The sequence below is a fragment of the Apodemus sylvaticus genome, chromosome 2 (genome assembly GCF_947179515.1).
Source record: "Apodemus sylvaticus chromosome 2, mApoSyl1.1, whole genome shotgun sequence".
Classification (NCBI taxonomy): domain Eukaryota; kingdom Metazoa; phylum Chordata; class Mammalia; order Rodentia; family Muridae; genus Apodemus; species Apodemus sylvaticus.
The window spans coordinates 32,393,740-32,412,598 of NC_067473.1; the positions used below are offsets into that span (position 1 = coordinate 32,393,740).

Genomic DNA, 18,859 nt, shown 5'->3' on the forward strand with positions numbered 1-18,859 from the left:
AGCTGTTTGTAACTCTAGTTCAGGTGTCCTGACACCCTCTGCTGGCCTCCGCAGGCACCTATAAACAGTTATAGCACACCTACACACACACACAAAAGTGTGACATTTCTGTGGAGTAGAGTGATTATTCTCATAGTAAAACTTATTAAAGATTAATACCAACCTCTCTATATTCTATAAACTTAAAAATCTAAATTTTTTGTTTGTTTGTTTTTTGGATTTTGGTTTTTTTCAAGACAGGGTTTCTCTTACAGCCCTGGCTGTTCTGGAACTCACTCTGTATACCAGGCTGGCCTCGAACTCAGAAATCTGCCTGCCTCTGCCTCCTAGAGTGCTGGGATTATAGGCGTGCGCCACCACCGCCCGGGTAAATCTAAATATTTTTAAGCATAACTATCTTTGGGAAGTTAGTACCTTTCTTCTTGGACCTATGTTTTCACATAGTAGAGTACACTACACTCTTTTCGTTTGGAAATTAATTGTTCAGAATACATGTTTGAAAATTGTTCAGAATACATGCTAGAATTGTTTTATGGTACTAAAAGAATAAAATAATTAATAAATATTTAACTATGTAGTTTCAAGTTTGAATCATGCTTTAATAATTCATTTGTACAGAGATAATTTAGAAGAACGGTTATCAAGATGAGAATATTGAATGATTCAAGTTTAAAGTCAAGGACTTGATGTGGAAATGGTTTCTTTGTTGGCACTTTTGAACACAGTCATGGTAAATTTAGAGTATTGGATGATTGTGGTGATGATAGTGATGATGATGATGATGATGATGATTTGTGCCAACATAAAGCTTGACTTTCCTTCTAACTCATTTTTCCCTTCTGACCAGAAAGAATTCTGTCTCAGAATTCTTTTCAATATATCAGGTTTTTTTTACATTCCATCCAGGTGCTAACTATCCCCTGTTAGACTTTTTATAAAAGTGATTTTTATAAAAGATGTCTTTGGTTTCTAAATTAAGGTTAATAAGAAATAAAATCTACCATGTTTAGCTTGACATAAAAGATTCACTCTTTGACACATCCATTTTGAACCTGTCTTCTTGCTTGATTGAACTTGCTGTTTTTAAGAAAATGTTCTGTTTTGGTTTATTAAGTAAATGTTCTCTTGTCACTTTTTGCTTTGAATTCATGGTCCCTGTTAGAAGTGTCTCTTTCTCTAACATACATGATTTTTCCCAAAAACTCCTGAAATCTTTGCAAGTAGCCTTCAAATCTCCCCACCTTTTTCAGGAGGAGGTAATTGTTATTTCTCATTATCTTTTGAAGCACTAACTACCTGCCAAGGTACCTTTTGTTTTGTTCCAGCTATTTAAGCCCTTGTGGACTTACAAAAAAGTGTCAGTTTCTTGAGAGTAGTCACTTTGGATATTTCTACTCACCAAATATCTTCCTCTACTCAAATGTTTTAATGTTTGTCAGCTTGTTTGAAATTTTACTAAAGATTCTTCTGAGTTGACAGTTACTGAAAAGTCTCTGAAAAGACATTGAGATTTGTTATATTATTTCCCTTGTGCTATATAGATTAGAACAAACACTACTAAGAGAATGAATGTTCTTTTAAAAGTAGAAGAGAATGATGAATATAGTCTTTTTTGGATAGAAAGTGCTTTTTTGATCTTTCAGTAAGATCGATGAAACTAGGCATTTGAAAATACAACAGCCTGTTTTCAAAAGGCTCCCAATTCTATACCAGACAGTATTCTATAACAGACAGTAGCACTGGAGTCCTTGCTTACCAAGAGATTTTAGTTTATCAGAGGTGTTCCGTAGGGCCAGTGAGGTGGCTCAGCTGGCAAAGATGTCTCCTCTGAGCCTGATCTGAGTTCTGTCCTCTGGAACCGCGTGGTGGAAGGGGTTAATGGACTCTGGAAAGTTGTCCTCTATCCTGTACATGTAATGCAAGTGTTCACATATGCACAATAAATTAAAATGTAGTTTTAAAGTATGTTTTGTAAATTGCTGTTAAACTTAGAATATTTAGCATAGATATGTTGTTTTATGTTGCTCAGCAAATTATTTTTCCTATTAGATGTGATACACATATATGTGTAGTTAAAATCTAATTTTAATTACATACCTCATATCTCTGATAAACCTGTAGAACTTTTAGGTAAGTGTACTCTTCTCCAAACCTGTGTAAGGATATCACATTGAGGAATTACACATTTATCCTAACACTTTTTTAAAAAATCTTTTTTTGGGGAGAAAATTTTATTTATGGTATTCTCAATGAAAGTGAATCTTTAGTAGGGGTGATTAAGATTTTTGAAAATAAACAAAATAAAAATTACTAAGTCAACATAGTGTTGACTAATTTAGATTACCCTGTTTGCAGTGGCAAATTATGATAGCCCAGTGAGACTGACTTTAAAACTTGATTCAAATTGTCCCTCAGGATAATTCAGACCTTTCTGTTGTAAAGATTTCTGTGTTTTTGCTAAATCCTTTATTTCCTTGTATAAGTCCACTTGTAGAGTATACTTTGTAGCCTTGCTCCTTACATCATAACAAGCTAAATGGCATATGACGCTTTTATCCTGTTCAATGTTAGTTTGATCTTCCTTATTCTTGATCTTTCCTTCTCTACCAGAAATAGATTCCTGCAGAAGACTGAGGAGGTCTAGAAGAATAGTGATTAAAAGATGAAGGAAGTCTGAGACACTGAATGATGATACTGAGGCCCCCCTGTCAGCCAGGAAGATACACTTTAGCCTGTTACTGTGACAACCCACTTAGCTTTCAAATAGTAGCAGTTCGCATTAACCAACATTACTTTAGAGTTTAAAGAAAGGTGGTTAACCAGCAATTGTCTTTGCAGTTACTTACATAGTTTTCCTTGGGAGACTCATTCTTTCTTCTCTGGTTTGTTAAATAGGCATATATATTGTCAGTGCTTCAAGACAGCCCATCAAGTTGATCATGTGACTGTGATGGAATATATTTATTTGGAAGTAATTAGGTATCACCAACCAAAGCACCTATAGCTACACTCTGATTAAAATAGTAAAACATAATCTTTAAAAACATTTAGGAATATCTTAAGTAGTGGCTGCCTCATACAAATAAGACCAGTCTACTGGAGTACATGGGAAGCTCAAGGATCTTAGTGTGTTTGCTGAATGGTTTTACATTTTGTTCAGTTCTTATCCCATATCAACACTACATTGAAAGGATTAAGAAAAACAGGTGGAGAGGGAGGGGGAGAGAGGGAAAAACAGTTGAGTCATCTTTTTTGCATAATTAGGCTGGTGTGGTTTCATCTTCCTCCCACATTGAGATGAGTCTCCAGTACATCTGGAGGTGGTGCTCACGTTTGTATTCCAATTCCCAGCTCTAATGTATATTTTTAATGACAAGTTGTTTCCCAAACTAAAATCTAGATTATTTCACTCATGTTGCGGGGCACTGGAATTGAATAAGGTTATCCCATTATTTAAGCTAAAATTTTAAACTTAGATGTCAATAAATACTGGAACCTCTACTTCTATCTACTGGGGATTGCTAATCTTGACTCAAGAACTGTTCAATCAGTAATTTTCATAGACGATTATTGACTAAGATGAAATGGCCAGTTTTATGATTAGAGGAATAAAGGATGATGCTATTCTAAAATATTTCTAGTAGTGCATTTACTTTATTTTCAAGTTGTTTTCAATCTTTGGCATTACTTCCTGACAATCTTTTATGTATAATATTGGTAGAATGGTTGGCATGGAGTGTGTTCTATGCATGCAAACATGAACTAGTGTTTTATCTGTTCTTTAAAAAACAAAACAACAGCAGCAAAACCTTCCTGGCCTTGATGAAGGTGTCATTTTGTTTTTTTTTCTTCAGGATTTTTTCTTCTGTTTTTCCGCTATTCCAGTTTTAATGAAGCACTTGATTTTGGATAAACTGCTTCATAGTTAGGTATTTGGTTCTTTAGTGTCAATATTTAATGGAAGTAAATGTTAGAATAAATATTTGTACTTCCCTATTTCTGGAGACTTCATTCTGTTGAACTTATTTACTCTGGAGAAGTGTGGTTGTGTATTTCCGGTCAATGATATGTTCCCTTTGCTGGGCCTAAGGATATTATTGTGGAACTACACCTTGTAGGGTAGATTTAATTTACTAGACTGTTTAATGTTGAGAAAATTGATAGATTTGCACATATTTTAGGGGAGATTTTTGTTTATAATCTTGGCATCAGTAGGTTAACCTAAAAGGCAGTCATACATCCATAAGGTTTTACGTACTTATTCTTTTCCTAAACTTTTTTTTGCTTCATCTCATCTATAGTTTACTATGGATTTAACTGCTCACTCCGTGATTAGGCTGTTATTGGCCTATTTACCTGTAGTTGCTGTTATAGGAGCAAGTAGTTTAAGTAATTGAACCATCTCATTTATTTTATTTAAACAAGAACATTTTTACTTGTTTGTTTAAACAGACGGATGTTTTCAGCAATATATTAAATCATTTTGCTGCTACTCAAGTAGGAAAGAAAACTTATATTTTTTCCCCAGAGTGTTGTTTTTTTATATTGTTTTAGAACTCAAACTAAAGGAATACAGATACATATATATCTCATTTTTTACATTTCTCATATCTGTTCATACTGTACTTTAAAGTTGACAGAACTCAATTGTTCTTTTGTAGAGTTTCTATAATATTAATAGAGATAGCTAATTACTTCCTTGCCTTAGGAATGTTCAGGTACTGGCTAGAGAGATGGCTCAGTGATTAAGAGCACTGACTGCTTTTCTAGAGGTCCTAAGTTCAATTCCCAGCAGCCATATGGTGGCTCACAACCATCCGTAATGGGATCCAGTGCCCTCTTCTGGTGTGTCTGAAGCCAGCTATAGTGTACTCACATACATACAATAAATAAATAAATCTTTAAAATAAAAACAGACAATCAAAATTATATTAAAAAGTTCAGGTACAGATGAGATCAAGTACAGATGAGATGGCTCAGTGGGTAAAGCTCACAAGCCTGAAACCATACTTCAGCCTCTGAAGCCCATGTGGTGGGAGGAGAGATCCAAGTGCTGCGAGCTTCTTTTTGACCTCTGTGTACACACACACACACACACACACACACACACACACACACACAAACACACAAACACGCATGCATGCGCGGCATGCGCGGGGAGAAAAGGTGAACATTTTTAAAGAGACTCATTTCTGTTCCTTGTTGACATGTCCAGTAGATTTGGATAGTTGTGGGGGGAATCTGGTTCTTTTTGGCCCTTTAGAGTTCCTTTTAGCTTCTTCCATGGCCAGAGAAGGTCCTTCTCAAGCCTTCACTCTGTGATCTCTTTGTCATATGGCACCCTCTGTAATTTGTGGGTCTTCAACCATTTTTCTTAAAGGAATGTACAGATTCCTGTTTCTTGATCCCTTCTTAGTATCTGACACAGGCTTCTCTAGGCTGCCCTTTAGCTTTATCCTGTGATTGTCAGCTTTTGAAGATGAGAACAGGTCAAAATTGTATTAGTAGAGTGCAGGTGGGGGCTCAGATTTCAGTTAGTTTCCTCTCTAGATTGAGCAGAAACTAATTTCTGTCTTTATGTGAACAAACACATTTCTAAACCTAGTCAAACACAATGAAAGTATAGTTGAATATGAGATTTTACACACGCACGCTCACACACACACACACACACACACACACACACACGCACGCGCGCACACACACACACACACACACACAAAGCTATTCTCTCTGAGTCTGGTTTTAGAAAGAATTCAACATCACACAGTCACATATTCTGAAAATTTTGTCTTAAATTTAGTAGTTAAGAAAAACACTAATTTCATTTATGTAGTTCAGTATTTATTTGATTTACTTGAATATACTTTCTCCTCTTTCAAAGATACATGCTAAATGTAACTACATGTCCGTACATTCCCACCATCCTTAATTGCTTTGCAGACTTTAGGTTCAATTCCATCTATGGTAGATTCTTTCAAAATAGACTCAAGAAGAGTATTATTTTAATTCTTACTGATGTGCATAGTAAAACTCATAGAGTTTTCATTATAATTTTTCTTTATTCTTGAGACTATCATACATTTTTATAATGAAATATTTTAACCACTCCTCCTATTTCTCTTACCTTCTTGTAGTCCTTTCAATCTGTCCCCCTCCCAGCTCTTCTTTTTTTTTGATTTTGTTTGATTTTTGTTTTTTGTTTTTGGTATAACCTGTTAAGTCCAATTAGGGCTGCACATGTGTCCGTATGGAGCCAGAGAAACTTACTAGTGACCACACCTTCAGAGAAAAAAGAACTTTTCCTTCTTCTGGCAACCATCAGTTGCCAATAATAGCTCCTCAATAAGTGGTGGTCCTGGAGAGCATCTCTGTTGCCTGTACTAGAATTTTGGCTGGCTTGCTCTTGAGCAGGTCTTATGAAAATAACCACCTCGGCTATGAATTAGTGAGTGCAACAGCTTAGTCATGTCCTGAGGAAAGCTTTTCACAGAACTCCACTCCGTTATCCAGCTCTTATCTTCATTCTGCATCCTCTTCTGTGATATTTTCTCAGTTGTAATTTTTAACCATGGCTATATACTTTAAAGATAATTTTGATTTTATTGAAATATATTTCAGAAAATATATTTCATTTAAATTGTTCTAGATCAATTAGCTATTTTTCTTCTTTTAGTATATAGTTTCAAGTTTTATTTTAGGAATAAATAGTTAAATTATCTTTCCCCTATTGTATTCTTTTGAACAGAAGAGTTCTTTAGGAATGCTTGTTAGACATATGTTGGACCTTCTTTGCCTGCATTGTCAGTCATTTATTGTTTTGCCACATTGTGTCTACTGATAGGACTTTAGTTTTCTCCTTTCGGTTTTATTTCAGATAGCATATTCAAATCAATTAGCCTTTTTTTTCTTATCTAAAGTTCATTTGAATTTGTGATTTTATTTTGTATAACTGTTGTGGTTGTGTATAGGTTTTAAATAATGGCTGAGTATATTAATTTGACTGTTGGGAGATAGAGCCTAGTAAGAAGTGCTTAGATTATTAGAGTGCTGATGACTACATTAGTGCTGTATCACAAGAGTGAAGGAGCTAGTGCTTGCTTCTGCAGGAGCCACTTAGCTAGCGTGTGATGATCAGTTACTTAAAGCAAGGTGAGCCCTTATGTTCTGCCTTTTACACACACCAACTGCCTTTTTTCCTCTGCTGAGTATTCAGGCTACAATAAGATTCTCACCAGAAGCCAAGCAGATGCTGGTACCATGCCTTTGAATTTCCTAGCTGTATGAACTATGAATCTCTTTTGTTTACAAATTATCTCATTTCTAATAGTCTGTTATTCCAGCAAAGTGGACTATGACAGTGCTTGTGTATTAATATAATTTTTCATTATTTTTATGCCGAGGTAGACAAATAGAGGCTGCTGGTGAAATTTCTGGAACATGTAGACTTTGCAAAATCTAAACTAGTTGTAGTTATATTAAATAATCAATATTACTATGCATTAGATAGGTAGACATGGACCTCATTGCTCTATTTCCCTTCTGTTTTCTCAGTTAGGGTCTTATGATGTATCCTTGACTGGCATGGAACTTGTGTAGCCTTGGATGGCTTCAAACTCATAGAAATTCTCCTGCCTCTGCTTCCTAAGTGCTAGGTTTAAGGAGTGCACCACTATGTCTGGCCCTGCTTTTTTTTTTTTTTTTTTTTTTTTTATTCTCAGTTGTCTAGTTTGAAAGTCATTCTTTGTACCTATGAGGCAAGAGAAAATATAATTTGGTAGTAGTGATATTTAAATATTTATATTTATATAATATATAGTAAATTATAGTTAAAACTACTTTCTAAGATAATTGTTCTCATTACAAATATATTATAGCTAAATTTATTTATGAATGGAACTTTGTCAATTTTTTTCTTTAACTATAATAAACCAATGGTGGGCATTTCCTACTGTATATATTTATGGCTATTTTTCAAATCTCAGATAAAATATATATAATTTTTGAATATTTTGAAATTAGGGAAAAGCCACTAAAATAATGTCCTGCGGTCTTGATACATTTGCTATTTTGATTTCTCTGAAGATTAAAATAGGTTAATCATTATAAAGTAGTATCTTTAAAAGGTAAAGGTTGTTTTATAAGATCAATTCATAGTATTGTAATTTCAGATTCAGGATTAAATCCTTCAGTAAAATTAAGTTGTTATGGTTGAAGTTTCACCCTGCTTAAATATCAGCTTCACTCTGCTTATGTATTAAAGTCCTGACATTTTGGTTGTATAAAAAAGTATTTAATAGTTATTGAGACTGCTTATAGTAAATGACTTTTATTGTTGTCAAATTTCATTTACATTCCAAGTAAATGCTTTAAGTGCTTAAATCTTTATCCCACTTTTTCTCTTTCCTCCCACTCCATTTCCATAACTTCTCCCAGATCCACCTTCACTTGCCCCCCCCCCTTTTTTTTTAAATAACCAACTGAGTCCAACTGGTGCTGTTATTATTCTCAAAGGGTATAGGATCAGCCACTGGAGTATGGTTGACCCTCCAGTAGGGATCATTTCCTTAAAGAAGCTGTATTTATCCTTGCCAAGAAGGCATCAACTATCAGTAGGTCCTCAGGAGTAGGGGTGTTTGCGAACCCCTCCCTCTTCTATACTAAGGCATTGACTTGTTTACTGTTGTGCATGCAGTCACAGCTAATGTGAGTTGCTGAGTTTAATTATCTTGTTATGTCTAGTAGACACTGTTTCACTCTGCTACTCCCTAACCTCTGGCTCTTAAAATCTGCCTTGTCCCTGAAGCCTGGGGAGAGGGCATGATTAAGATGGTCTACTTATGATGGGAGCACATGCATACTTATTAGTTGTGAATTCCTGCCTTAACCACCACCCACTGTGCAAAGAAACTTAAATTGAGGATTGATAGCTGCATTAATCTATAGATAGATAGTTATGAATTTACAGGACAGTTTGAGATTGTGTTCTTTTAGCAAAGTAATGATAATAGGCTCACCCCCTGGGGCCCATGAACGTATCAATTGTGGGTTTTCAACTGGGTTAGCAGTGCAAGAAATGCTTTTCCTTTGTGGAGTAGGTGTTAAATCCAATCAGAAAGCAGTTGTTTACCATTGTAACATTTCATGCTACTGTTGCACCCATGGGGATATCTTGTCACACTGGTCATTGTGGTTCACAAAGTTCTCAGTTGGGTAAAGCTGTTGCTAACTTCCTCTCAGCAACCCACATTAGCTCCTGCTGGTACTGTGAAAACTGGCAGCAAAGCTTCTTGGTCAGCACCCACTTGACTTCTCCATGCCCTGTGAGCAAAATATCTGAAGTCTTCAACAGTTCTCATCATCAGAGTCTGGTGCTCAGCCAAGAGAAGGGACAACAGCCTGTGTGTGTGTCTGTCTCTCTTATCTACTATCTATCTGTAACATACATACATACATACATACATACATACATACATACATACATACGTATGTATGTATGTATGTATTTATTTATTTGGTGGGACGTCTCTAGATTAACTGTGACCAAAAACATGATGTACCTGTACCTAGCACTAGGGTTTGCATTTGGTAAAATAAAGCTTCTGGGAGGACCATTGTGTAGCATAAATCCAATTAAACTTTATGTGAATAAATAATAAGACATGTTTCTATATGCTCTTAAAACATCCTTAATGCTAACCAAATCTTCATTCAGCTTTTATCTTCCTAGTGTTTGTAAGCATTCACTTGAGCCTTTGCTTAAAATTGAAATTTTGCTGAATAGCCAGTGCTTAGTTTGGAAAGTGACTTTTTGAAGATCTGACTCTTTATAAAAGTTAATTAGTTAGCTCTAGAGCTTGTCATTGCAAATTTCAAAGAACTGATTGCCCTTTATGTAGAAGGATGTTTTCTTAAGTCAAGCTTTTGATGCCCTTAAGTGGAGTGAAGTGTGTGTGTGTGTGTGTGTGTGTGTGTGTGTGTGTGCATGTGTGCATGCTCACCTGAATCCTAAAGATTCAGTCCATTGGTTTTTGAGTGATCTGGTACCACAAAAAGTTTATTTGAAAAATTCAGATTTCTTCTACCAAACTCTCCTAGACTGGCATTTGCTGTGCATCTCAGGATAGTGTTGACTTCAGGATTCCTGCTGATTCAACAGCTGAGTGTTAGGATTAACAGACAAATCATGCTTGGTGATAAACAAAGACATATTTTGTGTTTTGGTATGTGTGTGTACCAAGGCATGTCTGTGAAGGACTGAGGATAACTCAGGTGTCGCTTTGTTTTCCTATCTTGTCTTAGAAAGGTCACTTCTTTGTTACATCTGATCTGCTAGCTGGCTGAGAGTTTCTGCAGATGTTCCTTCCTCTGCTTCCATTTCCCTATAAGATTATGTTGCTGGGATGACAGATGGTAACGATTGGCTGGTATTATTAGTTCATTATTTGTAACAAAATGCTAATATGATTTCTGCACACAAAATAATTAGAAGAAATAATGTTAGTGCTTAGTTGTATTAGACATGTTGCTGAATACTTTTCCAGTTAGGATACTTTGCAGTTGCAGTAATGAGCTTCTTGAATTAAGGATAAAGTAATTGATTCCTGTTAGTGCTGTTGTGACATCTGTTTTATAGAGTTGCTGTTTATACTATACTTCAGGGAACGATCACTCTATTTAAAGATTTAAATATAAGTGATTGAAGTTTATGCTTTGCTTGTGTCATAGTAAATGGAATGCTTTGCTCATCTTGAGTTGATTGAGCTCTAAACACAGAGAATTGACAGATTCTGTCTACACACAGGGTGAGCTGAGTATAGGGTAGCCAGACTGAAATGTGTTAAAGTCCAATAAAGAACAGGAGTTCTTTTATTATATGCTTTATATTATTCATCATGGTCAGAAATATGACATCTTTACTCCTTTTTAAGTATAATTTGCAGGGTCTGGTGACTTGTTTTACCCTATAGCTAAACTAAGTTTCTAGCATTCTCAAAATTGGTTTTTTTGTTTGTTTGTTTGTTTAGTTTTGTTTTTTGTTTGTTTGCTTGGTTGGTTTTGGTGGAAATTCCACGTTAACTTTCCACTGGAGATTAGTATCTTAATATATCAGATTTTCAAAATACTGGTCTTCAGTAATTACCACTGGAAAAAAACATATACACAAATACTGGGAACAAATTAGTTAGACATCCTGTTGTAGTATGTTAGCAGTTGGATTTATTGGGCTAAAATGTAAAACTGGAATTAGTGATGAATATATACAAATCAATAAAATTTAAGGGCATCTAGGCTTAGATTTTGAGTGAGTCAAACCCTAACTCATTGACAATTCAGACAATATGACCAGTTGAGTTTGTTGAAATAGTTTTCCTGTTTATGATAAATCCTCAGATAAATCTAAGATTAATGTATTTGGTAATTGGAGCTATTCTGGCTAGTCAGTTCATAGAATACTGCCATTGTCGGTTGAGGAGCATACTTTACATCCACCTGTGACCTTTACATGCATGGCAATACACACCTGTATATAAATATCTGAGTATATTCATACATGAACATACATACAAAATAATTTTTTAAATCTGTATTTATTTACCTTAAGATTAAAAGGATTTTGGTGTTTTGTAGTGATAGGTACTGAACCCAGTATCACGTACTGATCAGTGATCTACATCCTCAGCTTAAAAAGAGTTTTAAAAGCACACAAACTACATATAACTTTCAAATATTTTAGAATGGATTAAGTAGAGATATGTAGTTTTTACTTGATTTTCTGTGTCCTTTTTTATTAGCAGGCAACTGCTATAAGTATTAGCTTTGTCAATAAAGGAGTAATTGTTTTCATTCTTTTTGATAGAAGTATAAAGTAACTTTCAAAAACTTTAAAGTCATGAGAAACCAAATTAAAGAGAAAAAATAATTTTGTTTTTCATAGTTGATAAAATTAGTAAATATTGGTTTTATAAAGTGGGAAAACTATTGGAAAGAATTAAAAGAGGGGGTAAGAAAGGGAAACAGGAAAAATAGTAAAGCAAAAGCAAGTAGGAAGGATTATAAAATAGGAAAAAATATACTCCATGCTGTTGTAACTAGTGAAATCAGTGGGATAAACTCACTATTTACAATAAAATTTGATTAGATAATATGTACAAAATATGCATATTAAATTTGATTGGTAAATACTGAAAATTAAAGAATAAACATATAAGATAAATTATATAGAAAACAGGATCCTAATGTTCAGCTTGTCATTATTTAAAAGCAAAAATCAGTAAATGAAACAGATTTTAATTACAGTGCACATGTTATAATGATAATGTTAGGAATTGTACATGTATCAAATTGTAAAGAACTAAAATATAAATGAATTTTTTCACAAAGTTTTTAGAACTTAATAGTTTAGACATATTAGAGTGCATTTCTAAGTAACAGATAAAGTGGCTCACTCTGTATTAAAGTTTTTTATTTAAATTGACAAGTTGCCTTGTCGTCTAAAACCAAAATGTAACTTCTACACTACCCAGGACAATTAATCATGGTTTTCTTTTCTTTTCTTTTCTTTTCTTTTCTTTTCTTTTCTTTTCTTTTCTTTTCTTTTCTTTTCTTTTCTTTTCTTTCCCAAAGAAAATTACAAATAATTCTAAGCAGAAATAGACAACATTAGATTTTCTCCTTTCTTTCATTAAGTTATAAGATTAAAGAGGGAATTGGTAATTTTCAGATTTTTCTCCAATAATTCTTAGGTAAAACAAGTTACATTTTTAAAATAGTGGCTAAATAATATAACATCAAAGTATATAGTATTATTTCTCTCTATTTTAATAAACTAGTAGTGCTTTCTGGTTTCAAAAAGATAGCTTAGTGACAGTGACAAATCAAAATATTTTCCATGACTTTAGTTTTATGGACAATATACATTGCATAACTAAAGGGGACTGGTAAAGCTTTAGAAGTCTTGGATCTGTATTGGTTCTCAATCCTCTGGACTTTATTATAGGTATATACACTGGTAGTAAGATATTTGTGTTGGATACATGGAAAAATCTTGTTTCTTTATATGTTATGTTTTTCATGTGATGATTTTGATTTTCAATAGATACTTATGGGACCTGACTTGGGAAGACAATTGAATTGTTGAAGCATATTGATAGAACTGTATAGAATATCCAGAGATCCCTCTGTTCATTTTTCCTTTCATTTTGCTCTATTTCTATTACACAGTGAATTCCCTCTACTGCTTTGAGGTCTTCATCTGAAAATACAGATATTGAATTAAAATATGAAGTTCTTTGTGAATGTTATTTGTATGGTCCTGAGTAAATTCATTAACTATTAAACATCAGATTCCTTTCAGTCTGTAGTATCTGAAATTGTGTTTTTGTGGAAGAGAAAGACAAGCTTAGGGTACCATGAAAGCAGAAGTGATTGAAAATTTCTTAACTAGAAAAAGAGAGAAAAGGATGTTGAGCAAGGTTTCACAGCATTGGTATGATGTCTGACATCTGAACTGGCCTTGGAGATCAGTAAGAGTTTTCCAGATGAACTTGGAAGGACAGAATTATATACTGATGATGTAGAAAGTTCAGAGATAGAGATAGCACCTTATACTTTTGAAAAAATACAAATTATTCATGTGACTCTAGAATAGGCATGTGGAGGAGTAGCAAAATAACAAATATTGAGATAAATGAGAGTCAAATTGTAGAAATCATTTACTTCATAAAATAGATGATAACCATGGAATTAATTTTAGCAGTGGTAATGAGGAGTCGCTGTAAGATTTAATTGAAATAAATGCAGAGATGGCATTTACAAACAAAACTGGCAGTTTGTGAGGCATGATGGAATGAATCTTAATTAAAGCTGTAATAGAGATGATGTGTGGATTTCATTACAGATGCCTAAAATAGTTGGGCTTTCAAGTGTATGTGAAAATCCTCAAGATGTGTTTATTATATATATGAATGCATTTCCTTGGAAAAGGGTCCATAACTTTCATCAGCTTATATAAGAAGTGTTTGGGGGTGTCTGTGTTACAGGAAAAAGTGGTAAAGTGACATTTACAAGCTCTGAAGTTTATGAATTTAAAAATATGCTCTAACATATAGTCTATTTTTTTTTTTCACTTTTTTAGTGGACAGGCCAAAGTCTCAGCAAATTCGAACCTCTAATACAATAAGGCGAACCTCTTCTTTGGATACGATAACAGGACCATACCTCACAGGACAGTGGCCACGGGACCCCCATGTTCACTACCCTTCATGCATGAAAGATAAAGCGACTCAGGTAACCAGAATGTAATTAAATTATTCTGAATATGAAATACGCCCAACCAAAGCAGAATCCCTTGTTTTAAATATGCAGCATAATAATGATTTGTTACTCAACTATGGAGAATTTTAGTTATTTAATAAGTAAATGCAGGCTGCATTACGATTTTGCAGACATGCTGTCATTTTAAGAATTGCTTTTTTAATAAGATGGAGATAATGATTAGGATGGATTTTGAAAAATTTGTTTAAGAAAAGTTTGCACAGGTCTTGAAAAATAGCTCACAGAGTATTAACAGCATGAATATGTTGAAGGGCTCTTTTTTTCCTGTTATGGAGGCAAGGCTTAACACCAGTGAAATAGGAAATTTACCATTTTCTTAACTTCTCCTATTTTAGAAGATTCCTTAGCCTTTTGATTTGAAGAATATTTCTTCTCATATCAGAAAAAAAGTATCTAAACATCTTCATTGATTATGATCTGAGTTTAGATTCTATCACCACCAAATATTTCTTAAGAAATCATGAATTTCATTAAAAATATAAGTGATTTTTATTGGGCATAAAGAACATGTTAAACAGGTAGGGGTAGAAGATACTAAGTACCTATTAGATTAGGGAATATGTAAAGGTAAGGACATTCAGAATAAGAACATTTGGGGCTTTATAGTTTTACAAAGAATTAGTGTTTCTTGCTTGAAGTATGAGGGAAATGAAGGAGGGAGCATTTTGGACGTGGTCTCTGAAAACCCTTCTTATCAGTTTGTTGGAAACAGAAATGAGTTGCTTCTATCATCGTCCATCCTATCAGCTCTTCTTCATAATTTTTTTTATGATGCAACCTTTGCTTTTTTTTTTTTTTGTTTTAACTGGGAAAAGCATAAATTTGATATGGCAAGCAATGGGATTCTCAGCAGAAATGATTTGCACACCTTACAGATGTGGGCCCAAGCATTTAGAGGGAGGCACACATAGAGATGACTGAGAATCATTTTCTAGAAGAGTTGGATTCTGGTTGTGAAAGTGTAGGTATAAAGGATAAAAGAGAACACACCAAATGAATCAGAGCATAGGGTTAGAAAGGTATACAAAGGGACGAAAGAACTAGATTCATTCATTTGGAAGCAACTAGAGAAGGAAACATTTTAACTTTATACCATAAATTGTTTGTTTTATTACCTTTTTCTTGTTTAATTTTTACAAGAACATTGCATTGTAATTCACATGGGAAACAGAAACTCAGAGAAACAAAACGACTTGCCCATGATCATGCTAAAAGATTTCTTTTGTTTTTTTTATCTTTTTATTCGATATATTTTTTTATTTACATTTCAAATGATTTCCCATTTTCTAGACCCCCACTCCCCGAAAGTTCCATAAGCCCCCTTCCCTCCCCCTGTTTTCCCACCACCCCTTCCACTTCCCTGTTCTGGTTTTACCCTATACTGCTTCACTGAGTCTTTCCAGAACAAGGGGCCACTCCTCCTTTCTTCTTGTACCTCATTTGATTTGTGGATTATGTTTTGGGTATTCCAGTTTTCTAGGTTAATATCCACTTATTAGTGAGTGCATACCATGATTCATCTTTTGAGACTGGGTTACCTCACTTAGTATGATGTTCTCCAGCTCCATCCATTTGCCTAAGAATTTCATGAATTCATTGTTTCTAATGGCTGAATAGTACTCCATTGTGTAGATATACCACATTTTTTGCATCCACTCTTCTATTGAGGGATACCTGGGTTCTTTCCAGCTTCTGGCTATTATAAATAGGGCTGCTATGAACATAGTGGAGCATGTATCCTTATTACATGGTGGGGAATCCTCTGGGTATATGCCCAGGAGTGGTATAGCAGGATCTTCTGGAAGTGAGGTGCCCAGTTTTCGGAGGAACCGCCAGACTGCTTTCCAGAGTGGTTGTACCAATTTGCAACCCCACCAGCAGTGGAGGAGTGTTCCTCTTTCTCCACATCCTTGCCAACACCTGCTGTCTCCTGAGTTTTTAATCTTAGCCATTCTGACTGGTGTAAGATGAAATCTCAGGGTTGTTTTGATTTGCATTTTCCCTAATGACTAATGAAGTTGAGCATTTTTTAAGATGCTTCTCTGCCATTCGAAGTTCTTCAGGTGAAAATTCTTTGTTTAACTCTGTACCCCATTTTTTAATAGGATTATTTGGTTTTCTGGAGTCTAACTTCTTGTGTTCTTTATATATATTGGATATTAGCCCTCTATCTGATGTATGGTTGGTGAAGATCTTTTCCCAATTTGTTGGTTGCCGATTTGTCTTTTTGATGGCGTCCTTTGCCCTACAGAAACTTTGTAATTTTATGAGGTTCCATTTGTCTGTTCTTGATCTTAGAGCATAGGCTATTGGTGATCTGTTCAGAAACTTCCCCCCTGTACCGATGTCCTCAAGGGTCTTCCCCAGTTTCTTTTCTATTAGCTTCAGAGTGTCTGACTTTATGTGGAGGTCCTTGATCCATTTGGAGTTGAGCTTAGTACAAGGAGACAAGGATGGATCAATTCGCATTCTTCTGCATGCTGACCTCCAGTTGAACCAGCACCATTTGTTGAAAGGCTATCTTTTTTCCATTGGATGTTTTCAGCCCCTTTGTCGAGGATCAAGTGGCCATAGGTGTGTGGGTTCATTTCTGAATCTTCAATCTGCCTGCCTGTCACTGTACCAATACCATGCAGTTTTTAACACTATTGCTTGGTAGTATTGCTTGAGGTCAGGGATACTGATTCCCCCAGAATTTCTTTTGTTGTTGAGAATAATTTTAGCTATCCTGAGTTTTTTGTTATTCCAGATGAATTTGAGAATTTCTAACTCTGTGAAGAATTGAGTTGGGATTTTTTTTTTTTTTTTTTAAATGCTGGATCAAGGCTTTCCAGGATTAGGGACCTCTTCTTCCTTCTTCATGGGAACCATTTGATATGCTAATTGTATTGAGTTGGGATTTTGATGGGTATTGCATTGAGTCTGTATATTGCTTTTGGCAAAATGGCCATTTTAACTATATTAATCCTGCCGATCCATGAGCATGGGAGGTTTTTCCATTTTTTTGAGGTCTTCTTCCATTTCCTTCTTCAGAGTCTTGAAGTTCTTGTCATACAAATCTTTCACATGTTTGGTAAGAGTCACCCCAAGGTACTTTATACTATTTGTGGCTATTGTGAAGGATTCTATTAATTTAGAATTTAATGAAAATGAAGGCACAACATACCCAGATCTTTGGGACACAATGAAAGCAGTGCTAAGAGGAAAACTAATAGCCCTGAATGCCGCCAAAAAGAAACGGGAGAGAGCATTCACTAGCAGCTTAATGGCACAAGTGAAACTCTGGAACGAAAAGAATCTCCTTCACCCAGGAGGAGAAGAAGACAGGAAATCATCAAACTCAGGGCTGAAATCAATCAAGTGGAAACAAAGAGAACCATACAAAGAATCAACGAATCCAGGAGCTGGTTCTTTGAGAAAATCAACAAGATAGATAAACCCTTAGCCAGACTGACCAAAGGGCACAGAGAAAGTATCCAAATTAATAAACTTAGAAATGAAAAGGGTGATATAACAACAGAAACTGAGGAAATTCAAAAAATCATCAGATCCTACTACAAAAGCCTATACTCAACCTAACTGGAGAATCTGAAGGAAATGGACAATTTCCTAGACAGATACCAAATACCAAAATTAAATCAGGACCAAATAGATCATCTAAACAGTCCCATAATGCCTAAAGAAATAGAAGGGGTCATAGAAAGTCTTCCAACCAAAAAAAGCACAGGACCAGATGGTTTCAGTGCAGAATTCTATCAGACCTTCAAAGAAGACCTAACTCTAAAAGATTTCTTACACATATTCTGTCTGGCTTCCCTAGTGTAATAGCTGAAATGGTGCTGAGAATAGTTGCTGTTCTTACATTTCCACCAAGACAAAAAAATCTATTGTTTATTAAACATATGTTTTGTGCTGACAGGTATCCAAAAACAGTATTTTATTTATCTTTGAAAACAACTCTTAAGAAACAGGAGCCTAGGAACAAAAAGCAGGAAGAAGTGGATTAGTATAGTCATAGAAGCCAAAAGAGGAAACATTTCTAAGAAAGCTTATTGACTGATGCTAAAGAGAAGTCACAGAGAATAAGGATCTAGGGATTAAGGGCACACTGTCTTGGAGAGTATGGAATCCAGGCTGTGGTGGGGAGAATGCCAGCAGAATTGGGAGTGGAGAGAAGTGTAGCAGTTCTGGCTAAGTTACCTCTGTGCCTCTATCTGCGCAGTTGGTATATTGAAACCTAATGCTTTATTACACAATTAAGTATGATGCTTAAGTGTGGCAAATGCTATACGTACACACAGGTTTTAGTACTAGATGTAGAAAAAGCCAATTTTAATATTTTGCTAAGGGACCTTAGTAAGTATGAGCATCCATGAAGCACACGTGTATAAATTATGTAGTTACATAAAATATGGCTTATCTTCCCACTTTGACAAATTTTTTTAAGGACCACAGAGTTGAGTTTGAATTGCAGATTCTTGGATTCCTCAGTTATATGGCAGAAAATGTCTACATGGGACAT

General features: G+C 34.9%; 1 protein-coding gene across 3 annotated transcripts in view; it reads left to right on the forward strand.

Moving 5' to 3' along the window:
• The window catches only part of Glcci1 (glucocorticoid induced 1), a 75,844-nt gene that overhangs the window by 12,026 nt on the left and 44,959 nt on the right, over window positions 1-18,859 (forward strand). For all 3 annotated transcript variants that reach the window (XM_052173236.1, XM_052173237.1, XM_052173238.1), the window contains exon 2: window positions 14,138-14,289. In XM_052173236.1, the coding sequence (XP_052029196.1) occupies window positions 14,138-14,289 (152 nt within the window). The remainder of the gene's footprint in view (window positions 1-14,137; window positions 14,290-18,859) is intronic.